Source organism: Tachyglossus aculeatus, chromosome 3 (assembly GCF_015852505.1).
Source record: "Tachyglossus aculeatus isolate mTacAcu1 chromosome 3, mTacAcu1.pri, whole genome shotgun sequence".
Taxonomy (NCBI): Eukaryota; Metazoa; Chordata; class Mammalia; order Monotremata; family Tachyglossidae; genus Tachyglossus; species Tachyglossus aculeatus.
In genome coordinates, this window is record NC_052068.1 from 24,944,635 (window position 1) to 24,963,593 (window position 18,959).

Sequence of the window (18,959 nt, forward strand, 5' to 3'; positions counted from 1 at the left end):
CTCCCTTATTTGCCTTCTTCCAAATAATGGCAACCACCTCATTTGCTGTTTGCTTTTGGAGGAACAGCCTCTCACATTTTGACCCGGATGTGTGTGTATTTGTGTGTGTGTGTGGCGGGGGGGGGGGGGGTTGCTTTGTGTGCCCCCAAGTATGTTGTGTGTGCACACATGCCTGTGTGTGTCTGTGCTTGAGTGTACAGCTTGTCTCAAGAAAACCCCTACTGATCCAATAACCATTCTTCTCAGAATGTTCTGTATTCTCTTCTATTCTCATCTCTTTCATTTCCTTTTTATCAGTATTGGTTCACAAGTAGATCCTAAAAGGGAAACGAAATCAGCAATTTCTAAATGATTTTAATTAGTCAAAAGTAATTGGAAATCTTTAAAACTACCACAGGGGGGAAAAATCGTTGATTGCTTGGAAGCATTTTCCCTTCTGGTCTTGTAAATAAATCGGTGTATTTTAACTCCGCTGTATTGTTTCGAAGTAGATTCAGAATCACCAAGGCATTTTACACCAGCTGACTATATGGAATCTCCTGAAGAATTTATTCGCAGGCGTCATGATGATAAAGAGGTAAATACTACCCTTAATTTTATTTATCTCCAGAAGCTAAAATGTGAAAGGATGACTCTCTTTGGCCTGCCTGTATTTGTAACTGGAGGTGATGTAGCAGAGAAGGGGGTGACCGAAATTCTGGCCTCCATTCCTGGCTGTGCCATAGATTAACTGTGGGATTAAGGTCATCACTTTAAAAAAGAAAGAATTTCCAAGACAGCTTTAAACATTGGTTTTGACATGTATATTTGTCTCCGTTACCTTCAAGGCTCGCCTCTAATCTCCCAGCTAAGTTGCTTTGAAGAAGGTTCTGTAAGCTAGAAATGTAATAACGACGTCTATTAAATCAGAATTTGATGTTCTCAGAAATTCCGTATTTTTCCTTAGTCATATTTGTTGGCAATTTTCAAATGCCCTGTACAGGATGATTCACACCCCATTTTATGCAATTTTATGGCAGAAACTTTTAGCGGACCAGAGACGACTTAAGCGAGAACAAGAAGAGGCCGATATTGCAGCTAGAAGGCACACGGGGGTTATTCCAACACACCATCAGTTTATCACTAATGAACGCTTTGGAGACCTCCTAAATGTAGACGATACTGCAAAGAGGAAATCTGGGTCAGAGGTCTGTTTGGGTTACCTCAATTTGCTGCTTGACCCAAAGCGATATTCGCCTCTCGTGGTGTTGTGCTCTAGGCCAACATTAGCTCTCCAAACCGTGTTTTCCATACTAGCTTCATTTAGGCTTGCTTTGACTCTTTCGTGCCTGGTAAATGGAATTAATCTCTATTATGTGTCAAGCTGTATATATTAAAGCATGCCCTGCTGAGATCTGCTGGTAGTCACCTTTGATGCATGCCTTTAAATATCAGCCATCATAATAAGCCAAGTCCTCTTACATCTTGCATCATATTGCTCTGGTGTTGTCTTGTCTCTGCATTCTGCTTAAAAACTTTATGCCTTGTCGATCCTGTCGTAGGAATGGCCAGTAGGTTGGGGAATTATACTGCACTATTCTGTCTTTGAAGGGCTGGTACAGTTGTCGATTTAGGGTCATTGTTCTTGATACTCAAAAGGTGCCACTAAAGGTACACCCCATCAGTAGGCTGTGTACTTCAGTTGTGTGTCTAGTAGGTGGTGATGGATTGCATTCAGCCATCCTCACCCTTGTCCAGTTCTCCTAGATGGATTGGGTAAGGAGACGTGGAATAGACTAGCTTTGTATGCCCTCACGGCAATGGCTATTGCTGTCTATCCCATTATTAAACAACACACCTCTTCTGTTCACAAACGTTGGGATCTTCACTGGGAAATCAAGTGGGACCATGAAGAATTTAGGAATCTCTCAAGGTGAAGCACTGCTGAACCACAGATTACTACTATTACCTTTATTATTGTTACTATAGGTATCATTTCAGGAAGAGAATCATCAACTTGAAGTCGAAAAGCATGTATTAAAAATAAGGGCTAGCAGAAAAAGGAGGGGAAGGGTTTGCAGGGAAAGCTGAAAAAAGGAAGAAAGAGTGGGCTCTGAGTAGAAAGGGTGAGGAGAGCAGATGGAGTGGAAAGTTGAAGAGGAAGGAGACATTGGGAGGGGTGAAGTGCTGAGATGGGAGGGTCAGGCTGCAAACAAGGCTGAGGTTTTGAAAGGATCCTGAAATGCTAGGAAAAGGGTTCTTGGAAGAAAGGGAAGAGATGGGAGAGGAATGCTGGGAGAAGTGAGTGTTTGAGGTGTGGGAGAGAAGGGCCTCCGGTGGCCAGTTAGCCGGCACGGCGAGGAGGGCTTGTGGAGAAGCAAGCGGGATTTAAAAGGAAATTCATTCATTCAGTCGTGTTTACTGAGCACTTACTGTGTGCAGAGCACTGTACTAAGCGCTTGGAAAGTACAAATCGGCAGCATATAGAGACGGTCCCTACCCAACAACGGGCTCACAGTCTAGAAGGAAATGCTCTAAAACAGAAGAATGAGGAGACTCAGGAGAGGGACAAGGTAAGCAAAGGAAGAAAGGGATCTGGGAAGGCCATAATGAGTCAATCAACCAACAGTATTTATTGATTACCTGCTCTGTGCAGAGCACTGCACTAAGCCCTTGGACTAGTAATAGCAATTGTTTCATTTGATACGTTAAGCTCGCTGTGGGCAGAGAATATGTTTATTGTTGTACTTTCCCAAATGCTTAGTATAGTGCTCTGTACACAGTAAGGGCTCAATAAATATGATTGAATGAAAGTGCCAAGCACTGTTCTAAACACTGGAGAAGATAATGTATATGCAGATTGGACACAGCCCCTGTCCCACACGGGGCTCATAGTCTTAAGTAGGAGGGAGAACAAGGTTCGAAACCCCATTTTGCAGGTAAAGAAACTAGGCACAGAGAAGCTAAGTGATTTGCCCAAGGTCATATGGCAGGCAAATGGCAGAGTCAGGATTGCAACCCAGGCCCTCTGACACCCAGAACCACGCACTTTCCAATAGGCCATTTTGCTTGGGAGAGTACACTAGTTAATAAACAGGATTCCTTTCCTCAAGGAGCTTACCATCAAGTGGAGGAGACAGATTATAAAATATGTTGCAGGTAGGGGAAGCTTTGGAGTGTAAGGATACATACATAAGTGCAGTGGGATGGGAAGAGTGTGGTGATTACCCACAGTCTTAGGGTGTTGTGGTAGTGTCGAGTGGGAATAAGGTGGGGAGGTGAGAGATTAAATACAAGAAAGGAGCAGGCCCTGTTGTGACTGCATGTGCTGGCAGAGGAAGGGAAAATTTAAGGAGGGTGAAGAAGGAGGGCATATTGGAAAAGGAAAAAGGATGCCTTCATTGAAGGACCATTGAAGAGGCTTAAGAGGAAGGGAAGGAAAAAGGATGTCGTCATTGAAGGACCGATGAAGAGGCTTAAGAGGAAGGGAAGGGAAAGGATTTTGGGTGTGGGTGTAGTCAAGGGAATTGGTGATGGGGAAACAGACATCGTTGGGGTGAGAAGGGGAACAAGGAGGAAATGATGAAAGGAAGAGATGACAGAGGGTGGGATCACAAGTTCACCCGCTTGGGAGGAGGCCCTGGCTTTTAGAGAAGAGCAAGCAAAACCGACCTAAGCAGAGGGAATCCATCCCCCTTTAGAAAGTCACCAGAGAAGGAGAGTCACATCCTGCTTTGGAAGCCCATTTAGTAATTGCCGATGGGGAAATTCCTTCTTTCCTCTAAATTCTCTGGGCTTTGACTTCACCCCATTTCGCCTTGTTTTGGAAGGAAACAAAGAACACCTACTCACCATCCGCTGGGTAAGAGCCTATCCTATACTTGGAAAGCATTATTGCCATAACTCCTCAGCCTTCTTTCTCTTCTCCTCAGTTCTTGTTTCTCCATCCTTTACTCCTCTTTATGTCCCTTCTCTTCAAGTTCTCCAAGGCCCTTAACTGCCAAGCCTAGATCTGGTCACAGCTTACTGTGTGGAAAGCTTCCTTCTTGGCCCCAGTCCAATCCTAGCCTCATTCAAAACTCCTTACCTGCACTGCTGATTCCTACTCAACTTGTTTTTTTTTATAATGGCATTTTTTTAAGTGCTTACTATATGCAAAGCACTGTTCTAAGCGCTGGGGAGGTCACAAGGTGATCAAGTTGTCCCAAAGGGGCTCACAGTGTTAATCCCCATTTTACAGATGAGGTAACTGAGGCACAGAGAAGTTAAGTGACTCACCTAAAGTCACACAGCTGGCAACTGGTGGAGCCAGGATTTGAACCCATAACCTCTGACTCCAAAGCCCAGGCTCTTTCCACTGAGCCGCGCTGCTTCTCTCAACTTGCTTTCCAATGTGGACTCTTCATCTTTGTCCATCAAAATCACCAGTCACCAACCATGCCCCTTTATATAGATTTTTCTTCTTTCATTGTGTCACACTACACTGACTCCTATTGAATTTGATTTGCAATTTTGATCCAGTCTTCGAGAACCCTTGAAACTTTGTTCCTGGTCTCCTTGTTCTCTTTTTTGCCTCAACATCACCCAAGACTCTGGTCTCCTGGAAGCTTGGGCAGGCATCTTCAGTGTAACAGGCTGCACCCTCTTTCCCTTTTTTTTAATGGTATTTGTTAAGACCTTACTATGTGCCAAGCAGTGAACTAAGTGCTGCAGTAGACACAAGATACGCGGGTGGGACACAGTCCCTGTCCCACATAGGGATCACAATCTCAATCCCCATTTTACTTATGAGGTAACTGAGGCACAGAAAAATGAAGTGACTTGCCCAAGGTCACACAACAGGCAAATAATGGAGCCGAGATTAGAACCCAGGTCCTTCTGATTCCCAGGCCAGTGCTCTATCCATTAGGCCGCAGTGCTTCTCTCTTTCTGATCCCCTCTCTTTTCCACCCCAATTCCTTGTAGTCTTTCCTCCCATTCATGAATTAACCACCCCTTTTCCAGTGCCTCCATAAAGGCCACTCCAGTGTAAGCATCATAATTGACCAGGACTTACTTTTCATCTTTTGGAAGAGTCTGGCTACTCATGTAATGATGCTTCGTTTCCATGTTTGCCAGGTGACACTACTCCCCATCCTACCACATCACTTCCCTACTTCAGACACCCCTGAAAGAGCACTCCGAGCTCAAGGAAGCCGAAATCTTCCCAAGATATTCCCTACAAAGCCAGAAGTTGATAGTAAGATCTGACTTGTCTGTTCAGAGGTAAAATCAAACTGTAAAGACAGCAGAATGCTTCTCCCATTTTTCCATTTTTTTGTCTTTTAATGGTGTTTGGTAAGCACTTACTATGAGCCAGACACTATCCTAAGTGCTTTAGCCAATTTAGCTTGCTCAGGATCTGGCCTGTCAGAATCATTTGCCCTAACAGATAAGCAGCAAGGCGCAAGAGCCTGAAGAGTTTCAGTATTCCTCCTGACGTCCTGGTTTCAGGCCCAGGCCGCTTCCCCGTCTTTTCTTGGACTCTTTTCTGATCTACAGAAGACTGAGGCTACCCTCAGGAGGGAATCACGTGTGACTTCTCAGCTGTTCTTCTTAGGATTGGAAACTCGCCTCTTCCATTCTGTAGGCAGGAGGCTGTCACCAGAGGGATGTGGGCTTCAGTGCAGGCGATAAGCAGTAGGAATGTGCATGTCCTAAATGTTTCTGGGATGGGTCCTGAAAATGAACTGAGCTTGGAGAATCACCTACCCCGAGGACAGTTGGTGTGGTGGAACCGATGGCAGCCACTGTGGTCGGGCAACCACAGGACAAAAATGAGGCCTTGCATTTCATTGGAAGTACTGTATGCTATTATTGTTGTGGTATTTAAGTGCTTACTATATGCCAGGCACTGTACTAAGCACCGGGGTGTATACGAACAAATCGGGTTGGACACAGTCCCTGTCCCACATGGGGCTTACAGTTTCACTCCCCATTTTACAGAGGAGGTAACTGAGGCACAGAGAAGTGAAGTGACTTGGCCAAAGTCACCCAGCAGGCACGTGGCAGAGCAGGGATTAGAACCCATGACCTTCTGACTCCTAGGCTCATGCCCTACCCATTATGCCATGTTGTATACTTGTGCGTTGCTGCCACTTCTGTGCTGGGGAGACATGGGAAAGCAGCGAAATTAGTGGCAGTGGAAGCAGGAGGCTCTTGCAAGCAGGAGACCTATTTCTCATTTGAGTCAGTTGAATCATCTCAGTGACAGTCCATCCCTGCCCACGCTCGCAGAACAAGGCAGGTTTCTTCCTCCTTCCATCTCAATCCTCTGGAAGACCTTTCTTTTCCCAGGTCTGTGTTCAGGCTGAGACCCACCTCCTCCCTCCTTGCCACGTGTTTCCTAAAAACCCAATCAAAATTTGACCTCCTTCACAAGATCTCATCATCTGCCTCCTCTGGGATTTCTCCTCCATTCCCTTCTCCCTGCCCTACCCAGTGCAAATCAAGCAATCAGCCAATGATATTTATTGAGTGTTTTCTGTTAGCAGAGCAGTAAGTGCTTCGGAAAATACAACAGAGTTGGTAGACACATTCCCTGCCCTCAAGGAGCTTACAGTCTAGCCGGGAGGCAGGCATTGAAATAAATTATGGATATGAACGTAAGTGCTGAGGGATTGAGAGTGGGTTGGATATCCAATGCTTAAAGGGCCCAGATCAGTGTGCACAGGTATCGCGGAAGGGAGAGGGGAATAGGGGAAATGAGGGCTTAGTCGGGGAAGGCCTCTTGGAGGAGATGTGATTTAATAAGGCTTTGAAGGTGGGGAAAGTGGTGTTAAGTGACTTGCCTGAAGTCACACAGCTGACAAGTGGCAGAGTTGGGATTTGAACCCATGACCTCTGACACCAAAGCCCGTGCTTTTTCCACTGAGCCACGCTGCTTCTCTAAGTAGGTTGTCTAGTAGGAAATCAGGGAGGTTGGATAGGAGGGTCAAGCGGATTGAGTGCTTTAAAGTCAATGGTAAGGAGTTTCTCTTTGATCTGGAGGTTCTTGAGGAGTGAGCCCGTTGTTGGATAGGGACCGTCTCTATAGTTGCCGATTTGTACTTCCCAAGTGCTTAGCACAGTGTTCTGTACACAGTAAGCACTCAATAAATACGATTGAATGAATGAATGAGTGAGGGGACATGGACTGAATTTTTTTTTAAGAAAAATGATTTGGGCAGCAGAGTGAAGTAAGGACAGGAGGCAGGGAGGTCAGTGAGGAGGCTGATGTAGTAGTTACAGCAGGATAAGATAGGCACTTGGATCAGCAAATAAGCAGTTTGGATGGCGAGGAAAAGATGCATTTTAATAATGATGATGATGATGGTATTTATTAAGCGCTTACTATGTGCAAAGCACTGTTCTAAGTGCTGGGGAGTTTACAAGGTGATCAGGTTGTCCCATGGGGGACTCACAGTCTTAATCCCCATCTTACAGATGAGGGAACTGAGGCCCAGAGAAGTTAAGTGACTTGCCCGAAGTCACACAGCTGACAAGTGGCAGAGCCGGGATTTGAACCGATGACCTCTGACTCCAAAGCCCGGGCTCTCTCCACTGAGCCACGCTGCAGGAGTTGGTGATAGGTTGGGTATGTGGGTTGAAGGAAATGTAACAAGGCCTGGATGAAAGCAGCCACAATCCTGATGCCCAGGAGAGAGCAGGAAGCGTCCGTGTGCTGCTCATCACAGCCACTGCTCCTTCAAGGCTCCCTAGGGCCAAAGCAGCAGTGGCTCATTTGGGCATTTTTTTTTTAATGGCATTTATTAAGCGCTTACTATGTGCAAAGCACTATTCTAAGCACTGGGGAGGTTACAAGGTGATCAGGTGGTCCCACGGGGGGCTCACAGTCTTAATCCCCATTTTACAGATGAGGTCACTGAGGCCCAGAGAAGTTAAGTGACTTGCCCAAAGTCACACAGCTGACAATTGGCAGAGCTGGGATTTGAACCCATGACCTCTGACTCCAGAGCCCGTGCTCTTTCCTACTGAGCCACGCTGCTTCTCATTCACTTCAATAAGTGACAGAAGACCAATTGGAGAATTCCTCCCTTACCACACTAGTTGCTCTTGAAAGTAAAGGGTGGGGCAATCAACCTTTCTTCGACTGATACTCCCATTTCATGCTCCTGCTTTCGAGGCTGGAAGTGAAGAGGTGACTCTCCACCACTCCTTCCAGTGTGGCTTTGACCTCGTCGCATTAACCAGAGGGTGGTGCTTTGCTTTAAGAAAAACCAAAAAACTATAAAACTATCGAGGCATAATTCAGTACTGGGACCCACCGGGTTGACTTTTGGTCTCCGTAACCCATTCTTCCGCAAACATGGCATTTCCACATGGAGATAATCTCCTGCATGGGAGGAAAATCTGATCGTCAATTCCAAAGATCTGCCCTGTGGTTCAGAGAACTGGAATTATGCCAGTGTTTTCTGCTCCTTCATGAGGTGGCGAGGGTGTGTTTCTCTGCTGTGCTTTCAGGAGTGTTATGAAGACGTCTTTTCAGCCATGCACCATTTTAATTTTGAACTGTTTCCTGTGTTTAGATGAGACCTGCGAGAGCCAGGTTTGACTTTAAAGCGCAAACGCTAAAGTGAGTATCCCTTAGCAAGGAGGGCTCCTTCCCATTTCTCTCCTTCTCCAGGTAGCCTGCTCCTTGTAAAGAAGAGCACGCCCTGTGTAGGAATCAGATGTAAAAATTAAAAGCAGGATCCTGCAGTGTTAAGATGTGAAAAATCCAGCTGGGTTAAAAAACTGTTTTCCAAGCCTAGTTATGTGACACATTGACCACTTGAGGAACAGGAGGCATAGTCATTATTTAGCAAAAACAATATTACTATCTAAGGGGACTTAGGTGGACAAGACTCTGGCAGAGCGTCTGAAGCACCCTGTTTAGTTCATTCTGATTTCAGATTTAACCAGATAACTCAAATTTTTGCCTCCAACACAGATGTCTAGATCTAGTTTCAAAAAAGAATGTAATGTTTTTACATTACATGTATCCACATACATGTAATGTAATGTAAAAATAATGTATTTCAAAAAATAACCTTATACCTCCAAGTTAGAATCAAAATCCCAATGAACTTCCCTTTTACCCTGTTAATCCCCCAGTTCAAATGGGTGAAATGGAAAGAAGTCGAGCTTAGAGCCACTTTCGCTCTAGCCCTTCTTGAAGAGCCTCGTTTTGTGGGAAAAAATTAATGATAGTTGTTGATTTAGTGGGACTCGATGAATTATGAGGTAGGTGGTTCAAATTTATCACACATTGACGTTTTCAGTACAAGTTCCTATATTACTGTACCCTCCACCCAACAAGCCTGTTATTGCCCTCTTCCATGTCTAATCCCCCTCCCTTGCAGTCTGCCCTAAAAAGCCCACCCCTCAGGTATAGGGGAAGCACAGCTGCCCAGCTCCACCCTATGACTCACTGAAACTACAGGCTGAGAGGGTGCAAAACAGTACAAAATTGGTTGTCATCCACCACAGTATTAAAAAGCGGAGACGGTGTTGTCATCCAACAAACTTCCAGTTCGCCCTTCAGCAGATGTTCCATCTTCCCAGAAGGGAAGTGTGGGCAGACATCTGAAGTGGGTTGAAAATGTTACTTGAATCTTCTGGATCTGGACATTATTGACTCATTGGAGCTGGCTAAGAAAGCTTCTGAGAAACCAAATCCTTTTCCTCTGTGGGTGTTTTGCTAGTAGTGTTGTCTGAGCCCTTACTCTGGGTCGAGCACTCAGATAAATAACCGATAATCATCTTGGATCGCAGTCCCTGGCCACACAGTTCTCACAATCTAAGAGGGAAGGAGGGCCAGTATCTTATAAACTGAGATCAAAGAGATTAAGTGACTTGCCTAAGGTCACACAGCAGACCAGTGGCAAGTTTGAGAGCAGAGCCCGTGTCTTCTGATTCCCAATCCCGTGCTCTTTCCAACAGACCTAACTGCCTCCCTGTTGTTAGTATGGATATCACCTGCCTCAGGTTTATTATCACAGGGCACTTTGAAAATACAAAGGGCAATCAATATAAATTTTATGAATTGATGCTCTCCCCATAGGCTGTGACTATCATTCTGTCATTTATAGGTGCACACACCCCCCGTTGTCCTTGAAGTTGTCTCCAGATTGAAATATCACAGTTTTTTGATCATTGAAAGTCTATACTGGGTTTGTAATTCAACTCTCGTTCCGCATTGACAGGGAACTTCCTCTGCAGAAAGGAGATATCGTTTACATTTATAAGCAGATCGACCAGAACTGGTACGAAGGAGAGCATCATGGGCGAGTGGGGATCTTTCCACGCTCATATGTAGAGGTACCTGAGCCCTTTTTCCTTTCCCTCCAATGAATGTCATTCTGAAAGAACCAAACTAAGTTTCCATAAGCACAATTTTTCTACATACCTTGTCTGACTTCTCCTTTCACATTTTCCCCTGCCAGCATCTTCCTCCAGCAGAGAAGGCTCAACCGAAAAAACTGCCTCCAGTGCAGGTTTTGGAATATGGAGATGCAATTGCCAAGTTTAACTTTAATGGGGACACCCAAGTGGAAATGTCCTTCAGAAAGGTAAGCTTCTCCTCTCTGCGACAGCCAGGGTAAGTATGTACGCTTGGCCTCAGCTAGTGCTATAAGACAGATGGAGGGCTTGCCTTGAAAGCTAGCCAAGATGCTGGTTTTTTTAGAAGCAGATAATAGTAATAATAATTATGGTATTTAAGCACTTACTGCGTGCCAGGCACTGTTCTAAGCTCTGGCATAGATACAAGATCGGGTTGAGCACAGTCCCTGTCCCACATAGGGCTCACAGTCTTAATCCTATTTTACAGATAAGGGAACGAAAGCATAGAGAAGTGAAGTGACTTGCTCGAGGTCACAAAACAGACAAGTGGCAGAGCCGGGATTAGAACCAGGCCATTCTGATTCCCGGGCCCATGGTCTATCCACTAGGCCATGCTGCTTCAGATCTGTTCTGAATGAATGTTTGTCTTCTATAATCTTTAGGTCGCAAAGGAACCAGGGGCAGTCACTTAGTTGGTCACCTCTCTCCCCTTCTCCCACCTTCAACAGCTCTCTGTATAAATCCTCTCTGGTGGATTAAAGCCTGTCATATTTCTAAGGCACTCAAGCCCCCTCACTAGTCTGCGTCAGGGGCTAAAAGCCTTTGCTGTCAGAAATTTCTTCCCTCCTGTTACAGTTTAAAACCATTTCCCCTTGCTCAGTCCTCCTCAGGGTAGATAGAGAACAGCTAGCTAATCGCCATTCCCGAGGGAAAAGCTTATCCGACACTTGACGGCTATCATTAGAGAGCCCTTCCTCCATCCCTTCTCTCGGTTAAATAGGCCCAGGTCCTTTAGCTTTCATCACAGGCCTTAGGCTCCCACACTTGAAGATGTTCAGGGCTCTCCTCTGAACACTTGCAAGTGCTTCGCGTCCCTCTTGAGCTGTGAACTCTGACAATTGACCCAGTTAGGGCCAGGGCAGCCAAGTGTTTCCAACTACCGGATCCAGGGCTCCTCACAAAGTTTAAGCTCGCAATCCAGCCTGGACAGAACCGCACCTAATGACTCGATTCCTCTCAATATCCAAGTCCCTTCCTGGATGTAAACTTGGAAGCTGTAGAGAGACAATCATTTTTTTTCGGGTCACGCATCTCGCTAACAAAGTGGATGAGATTCAGTGCTGCTTATTGTATGTTGCAGGGCGAGAGAATTATGTTGATTCGACAAGTCGATGAGAACTGGTATGAAGGGAAAATCTGCGGCACTGGCCGCCAAGGAATCTTTCCCATCACATATGTGGAAGTGATCAAACGGCCACTGGTGAAGAACCCCATTGAGTACATCGAGATGCCAATGTCCTATTCCCCAAGTCGCAGTTCGACTGCCTCCCCTCAGGTATCCTCCTCACCTTCCTCCACATCATCACCAGAAAGGTGCTGAGTCTCTACAGATGTGCAGAGCACTTCACTGTGCGACGGGTTTGGCCTCTGAAGAAAGGTTCGGTCCCTGTCGCCTGGCTGTGATTTGTGACTGGAGAAAGTGGGGTTGGACAGTGTGGAGCAGAACTGGGTTTCTGAATAGCTGCCTGGTGATGGGAGGGACAAGGTTCTTTAAAACCCTCCTCTTCCACTTGTCTTTTCCTAGCTTAAGTGTTTGTTTGAATGCTGATGTTTGGCAACTCCCGTGTGCAAATCTCTCTCCTGTTAACAGAGGTACCAGACCTTGCTTCCATGGGTCCCTACAGAGAAAACCAGCCTGGCCCCTACCCTCAAGCAGTTTGTAGTCTAGTACCATGAAGTTCCTGCTTTTTTATCTGGGCCACAGGACGCTGTTGTTTAAATGACCATATGTAGGTCAGTCCTTGAGTACATGGAAACTCTATTCTGGTGCCCAAAGAGCACTGAAAGTCCATAAATACAGGCTATTTTTCAAATTTGCCTCAATTAGAAAAGCCTATGGAGTATGGGAGGGGTGGCATCCAAGAGGAGAGGCAAAAACTGTGGAGCTATGGTAAATGGATGAGCCTTAAAGAAATATTGAAAGGTCTGGGAGAGAGAGGTCAGGACCAGCATGACTGGAAGAAAACCATCAGGCCACAGGGGATGAAAGGCTAAAAACCAGAACTGGTTGGGGGAGCAAGAGAGCACTTCTTGAAGATGTACTGACTTGACTCTCCCCCTCCTTTTTTATACTTACTAGAGGCTGGAAGGTGGTGTTTGGGGAAAGGAGGAAGCTAAACAGATGATTATAAATAGATTGAATTCTTCTTGCTGCACTGGATATCAAAAAGATGAGGCAACAGTCCCCAAATGATGGGTTGGGGACTTGTCTTTCAGGTGCCCCTGAGAGAGTCACATGGTGCAGCCGAGTGACCCGGACTCCTCAGCAGAGATTTGTTGATTATTTCTTGTCAGCCACCCACTGGGAACCTAATATTGTATTAAGCACTTACGTATTAAGGAATGGAATGATTGCATCCTACAGAGGGCTTACAGGCAAATAGGACTAGAGATCCTTCATTCAGTCAACATATCTGTGTACAATTAGAATAATGAGGCAGGGGTGTCTTAGAGAGGACTGGTTTTTGTTGGTGGGTTGGAAAGTGGGGTGGGCTAATTGTGGAGAACATCTGCTCTGCCCTCTGCTGAACCCTAAGCAGCCAAACTCCAGAAGAAAGCTTCAGGGAAACCCTGATGGTAATAGTAATTGTGGTATTTGTTGAGCACTTACTATGTGCCAAGCACTGTACTAAGCGCTGGAGTAGATACGAGATAACCGGGTCCCACATGGGGCTCACAGTCTTAAGTAGCAGGGAGAACAGCTGTTGAATCCCCGTTTTACAGATGAGGGAACTGAGGCACAGAGAAGTTGTGACTTGCCCCAGGTCACACAGCAGGTGCAGGATGGAGCTGGGATTAGAACCCAGGACTTCTGACTCCGAGACCTGTGCTCTTTCCATTAGACCATCTTGCCCCAGCCTGTCCTTAGGCCCAGGAAGTCAGTAGTCCTGGAGCCCTGCTCTTTCCCGACACACCCGTCTCCCCAGGCCAGGGCAGAACAGCTGAAGGAACTGTAGCTTCCTCCTCCAAACTTTAGCTTCCTGGGGTACGAGGCAGGACTGACGCAGTGAGACCCACCTGTCTCAGCTTCCCTGTGCAGGGAGGAGAATTTGGCTCAGCGAGTGTAGTCAAAGGAACAAAGGAATGAAAACTAGAAGGTCCAGGCAGCCTGCGGAGTTTAGGATTGCCAGAGCCCCCTTAAAACCCTACCTTCTCCCCATTAGCTCATCCACAGAACGAAGGACATCAGACAGGGTGGAACTTCCTGCACAGCTTCAGCCAAAACCATTTTTTAAGCTGAAGCTTCTGTTTCTGTTTACTAATTCTTTTCATCCTGCCAAATTCCTCCCCTTCAAAATGGGCTCATTAGGCAGCAGCTAGAGCACATGGATACACCCAAGACAATGCACCCTAAAGGCATAATTATTTTCCAATTCAGTAAAAACAGCACTTGCATCCCAATCTGAGGTGGGGTGGCAGAAAGCGTTTTACGGGGAGGGGGCTGCAGATTCTCATGTCTAGGGGAGATCTGTCATGACCGCCTGAAAGATCAGCACTTCTTCAAGGTATTTCTGGGCTCGGCCATTTCTGTGCCCATAGCGATGGCATGTGTGCTTGCCTGCCCTTTGGCCCTCAGGCTCCCGCCCCAACCCGGGAGAGGGAGGTAGGAGTGGCAGCAGAAGACTCTGTCCCCCTGGCTGTGGGCCCAAGACGATTGCCAGGGAAACCCCACCCTCCTTTCATACCCTGCTCCAAAAGGAGACCCATCTTTCCTTTTCAAACGATAAAATGCATCCCGCCTGTCTTCATTTCACTCTCTTCCTATGCTCCCCTGGGATTTTTGTTGAGTTTTGTTTTTCTAAAACCTACTTCGATTCTGTTTTGCTTAGTTTTCTCTCTCTCTCTCTTTTTCTTTCTCCTTTCCTTTAAGTTTCCCAGTCATGACACACTCCACAAACCAGTCCGCCCAGCTCTGCCTAGCTCCCACCAGGTACTGTCTCCCGAGGTGCAAGCCATAACCTCCGAGTGGATTTCCCTGACTATGGGGGTGCCTGGGAGACACACCCCAACCGTAACCCCACCGTTGCCTCCTCTGCCAGACGTCTCCCTGGGTCGCGCTGACCTCCTCTCCAGCCCCTCCCCATCGGTCAGCCGTCCCCATTCGAGCCTGTCGGGCCCTTCGGATCCACGGTCCGTCTTCACGCCCCTGCCGCTTCCCCCTCCCAGACCGCATTCCTCAGCTCAGAACGTCCATCCCGCCACCCTTATTCGGAGCGAGGATCGCGCTGTCCGCTCACCAACTCCCGGTGGCACGCAGCGCACCTTCTCCCAGCCCCGGCTCGAGAACGCCGATAGGATGATCTCTGAGCTTAGCGACGCAATTAGCGGCCAAGCCAAGCTCCAGCAATGGAGAGAAGGAAGCGCCCGGCGTGTGACAGAGGGTTACAAAGAGGCAGGGGCCAGGGGGCTTGGCAGCCCCGAGATCTCTGAGAAGAGCTGTGTGAAGCCATCAGACCTGGCCAAGTGCGTCTTTAGCCCAGAACAGAGGCTCCCCGAGAACACCCTTGAGGAAGCCCGCCCCATTCAAGGAAATTGGGCTGAGCAAACAGATTTGAGCAGAGGTGATGTGAGAGATGCTCAGAGCGGTGTCAGACAGGTACTCCACCGCATGTGTGTGCTTGGTTTGGGGAAGCCTACACTGACTCTCTGTTTAAATTTGGCTATCCTGCTTGTCACCTATATATGGAAATGGAGTTGTTGCTAGAATAAAAATAACAATTGTGGTGTCTGTTATGCGCTTACTATGTGTCGAGCACTGTACTAAGCGCTGGGGTAGATGCGAGATCATCGGGTCCCGCTTAGGTCCCTACAGTCTGAATAGGAGGGAGAACAGGCATTGAATACCCATTTTGCTGATGACGGAGTTGAGGCACAGAGAAGTTGTGGCTTGCCCAAGGTCACATAGCGGGTAAATGGCAGATCCAGGTTTAAAACCAGGGCTTCTGTCGTCTGGGCCTATGCTCTTTTCACTAGGCCACACTCCTCCTCTAAAAGTTGATGGAGATAGCTACTAGCCTCATCTTTTGCCCGCGTCAGTGGGGGAAGATGAGGTGGCCAGCCTCGGGTTTGATATCTGAGCAGATATTCTGGCAGGAGAACAGCTTAAATTGAAGAACATTTTAGACATCTGCCCCTGCCTGATTCTTCCAAGCTAAGGCCTTCAGGGGATGTCTTCATCCCTCTCCCTGTGGTTTTCAGTCTGTCAGTCAACAAGAGTTTATTGAATACCTCCAGAGGGCAGAGCCAGACCTAGGGGACCTGAAGCGTGTCTTAAATGGCAGGCTAAAAGATTAGACTTAATCTAGAAGCTCTTATTCCAGCTAGCGATGCCGAGAGCCCTGTGCTTAGGAAATAACCTCTGTCCAAAATCCTAGAGGATCTGACAGCAGTAAGTGCCCATGGGAAACACGAAATGATTTCTTCTTGGTGTTTTGACTGAGACAGTTTAAGTCTAGAAACTGACTTGCTCAGGACAAGCGTGTAGCAGTGGAAGAAAATGTCTAGAATGGAAAAGGAAGGAGGGAGTCAGGGAGAAAGGAGTAAAGGGGGACCCCATCGTTCACTTCTAAAATTTTAAGGCCTGGTGTACATCCACATACTATATATAGGTGTTTGGATAGTTTTGAGGTGTTCTGCATGGAGTTGACTTTGTGTCTGTGTGTGTGCTCTGAATTTTTAGCAGAGTGTAAGGCATGCTAAGAATCCGGGAGATTGCAATTATTTCAAAAGATCATATTTCTAGTTGGTGAGTTTTTCTTTTCTTCCAAGACTTTAGGCTCCTAAAAAAACACACTTTCTCTCCCCCACCTCCTCCCTCTGCTCTCAAAGTTCATCCACTTCCTTGAATGACAGTCCTGTCCCTTAGCCGTAACAGCCCTTTATTTGAAATGTGTTTGTTGGATCATCTATCCACAGATGAATTTATATGGATCTGTGGATGAATCCAGGAACAGGCTGCCTTGAGCCCCGTTCTGGGACATTAATAATAATTATGATACTGTTCGGCACTTACTGTGTGCCAAGCACTGTACTGAGTGCGAGGGGAGAGATACAGATTAATCAGGTTGGACACGTGTGGGGCTCACAGTCTTAGTAGGAGGGAGAACAGGTATTTAATCCCCATTTTGCAGATGAGACGACTGAGGCACAGAGAAGTGAAGTAATTTGCCCAAGGTCACACAGCAGGCGAGTGGTGGAGCTGGGATTAGAACCCAGGCCCTCTGACTCCCAGCCCATGCTGCTACCCCCCCTGAGCTCGTTATGGGTAGGGATTGTCTCTATTGCTTTACTGTACTTTCCCAAGCACTTAGTACAGTGCTCTGCACACAGTAAGTGCTCAATAAATAAGATTGAAAGAATGAATTAATTTTTGCCTTTCATGACCTAGAGCAATCAATCAATCAGTGGTATTTACTGAACATTTAGTGTGTGCAGAGCACTGTACTAAAAGCTTGGGAGAGTACAGCGCTTAGAACAGTGCTTTGCACGTAGTAAGCGCTTAATAAGTGCCATTATTATTATTACAGTACAACAGAGTTGGTAGACATGTTTCGAGCCCACACGGAGAACCAAGAGGTTTCGAGCTGGAAGCAGCAGGGACAGAAATGTTAAGCACAATGAGAAGGGGGCAAGGGTAGTCTTCCTTCCCCAGTTCTAGAGGGAAAGTTTTGTTTTTTGGTTTTTTTTTTGTAGTATTTAAGCGCTTACTGTTTGCCAGGCACTCTACCAAGCGCCGGGGTAGATTCAAGCTAATCAGGTTAGTCCCACATAGGGCACACAGTCTTAAAGCCCATTTTACAGATGAGGTAACTGAGGCACAGAGAAGTTAAATGACCTGCCCAGGCTCACATAGCAGACAAGTGGCAGATCTGGGATATCCATTAGGCTACCCTGCTTCTCTGCAAGTTGTCCAGCCCTGGAGAACTGCCAGGGGCAATACTTCTCTTTAGTTTTTCATAGTCGGTGTTCTACAAACGTGCGTTCATTCATTGTCATATCTATTGAGTGCTTACTGTGGGCAGGGCACTGTACTAAGTGCTTAGGGGAGTACAGTACAACAACAGACACATTCCCTGCCCACAGTGAGCTAGCTCCCAGTCTGTGTTATTTTTCTTTAAATGAAATCTGTATATACATTAATACTTAATACTAAGTAACTTAGCTGCTGTCTTTGTTAGGATGGTTGAGGAGATGGGTTTTTTTGCCAGTTTTAACAAATCAATCAATCAATCGTATTTATTGAGCGCTTACTGTGTGCAGAGCACTGTACTAAGTGCTTGGGAAGTACAAGTTGGCAACATAGACAGTCCCTACCCAACAGTGGGCTCACAGTCTAAAAGGGGGAGACAGAGAACAAAACCAAACATACTAACAAAATAAAATAAATAGAATAGATATGTACAAGTAACATAAATAAATAGAGTAATAAATATATACAAACATATATACATATATACAAAAAGAGAAAGTGTGTGTGTTGGCAACATCTAGAGGCTGCCCCCCCCCCCCCACCTTCTTTTTAAAGTTTTAAAAAGGTTTCTGCCCTCATTTCCCTCTTCTCCCCTTGCATCCTCATCCCACACGTCTTAGATCTCTGCCAAGGGCAAGAGTAGAATCCGCCAACTGAAGGAGAGGGAAATCCACATTACAAACCGTTTCATCATATTTTTTTATTTATGTTGAGATGCTTTCCAAAACCTAAACCTATTGAATTTTAATTTAAAGTATGTTCCTGCTCGAGGCTGTTCTTGGGAATGGGGGTTGGAATTTACAGTATTAATTGAGGCGGTATAGTCACGGAACATCCTCTGAAAGTTTAAAATAGGTGAGATGAGTGTGGATCCCAACTTAGCCAGGACAGTTATGGATTTTTCAGGTTGGCGTAGCATCCTAGATTGGTTCTGGATAAAAATCAGCAAATAATAATAATAATAATGGTATTTATTAAGTGCTTACTATGCACAAAGCACTGTTCTAAGTGCTGGGGAGGTTACAAGGTGATCAGGTTTTCCCACAGGGGGCTCACAGTCTTATTCCCCATTTTGCAGATGAGGTAACTGAGGCCCAGAGAAGTTAAGTGACTTGCCCAAAGGCACACAGCTGACAAGTGGCAGAGCCGGGATTTGAACCCATGACCTCTGACTCCAAAGCCCATGCTCTTTCCACTGAGCCACGCTTTGGGTAATCGAAGCTTCAGGGGATTCAGGAAAAAAGCTGGATGTCATTTCCAATCCTGGAGGGTATTCAGGGGATGTTTGTTCACTGAACCCCTCCTCAGGGTAAAAATTGGAACCTTACAGACCAGGACTCCAGATAAAAGCTTCCCTCCTTCATCA

The 18,959-nt window shown here is 46.3% G+C and overlaps 1 protein-coding gene across 15 annotated transcripts in view; it reads left to right on the forward strand.

Moving 5' to 3' along the window:
• The window catches only part of SORBS1 (sorbin and SH3 domain containing 1), a 132,072-nt gene that overhangs the window by 96,685 nt on the left and 16,428 nt on the right, over positions 1-18,959 (forward strand). For 9 of the 15 annotated variants that reach the window (XM_038743542.1, XM_038743543.1, XM_038743544.1 and 6 more), the window contains 6 exons: positions 492-577; positions 1,020-1,187; positions 8,547-8,593; positions 10,206-10,320; positions 10,446-10,571; positions 11,705-11,899. In XM_038743542.1, coding sequence (XP_038599470.1) covers positions 492-577; positions 1,020-1,187; positions 8,547-8,593; positions 10,206-10,320; positions 10,446-10,571; positions 11,705-11,899 — 737 coding nt within the window. Of the gene's footprint in view, positions 1-491; positions 578-1,019; positions 1,188-8,546; positions 8,594-10,205; positions 10,321-10,445; positions 10,572-11,704; positions 11,900-14,494; positions 15,221-18,959 lie in introns of all 15 variants that reach the window. The other 6 variants (XM_038743535.1, XM_038743536.1, XM_038743537.1 and 3 more) reach the window with 1 other exon arrangement.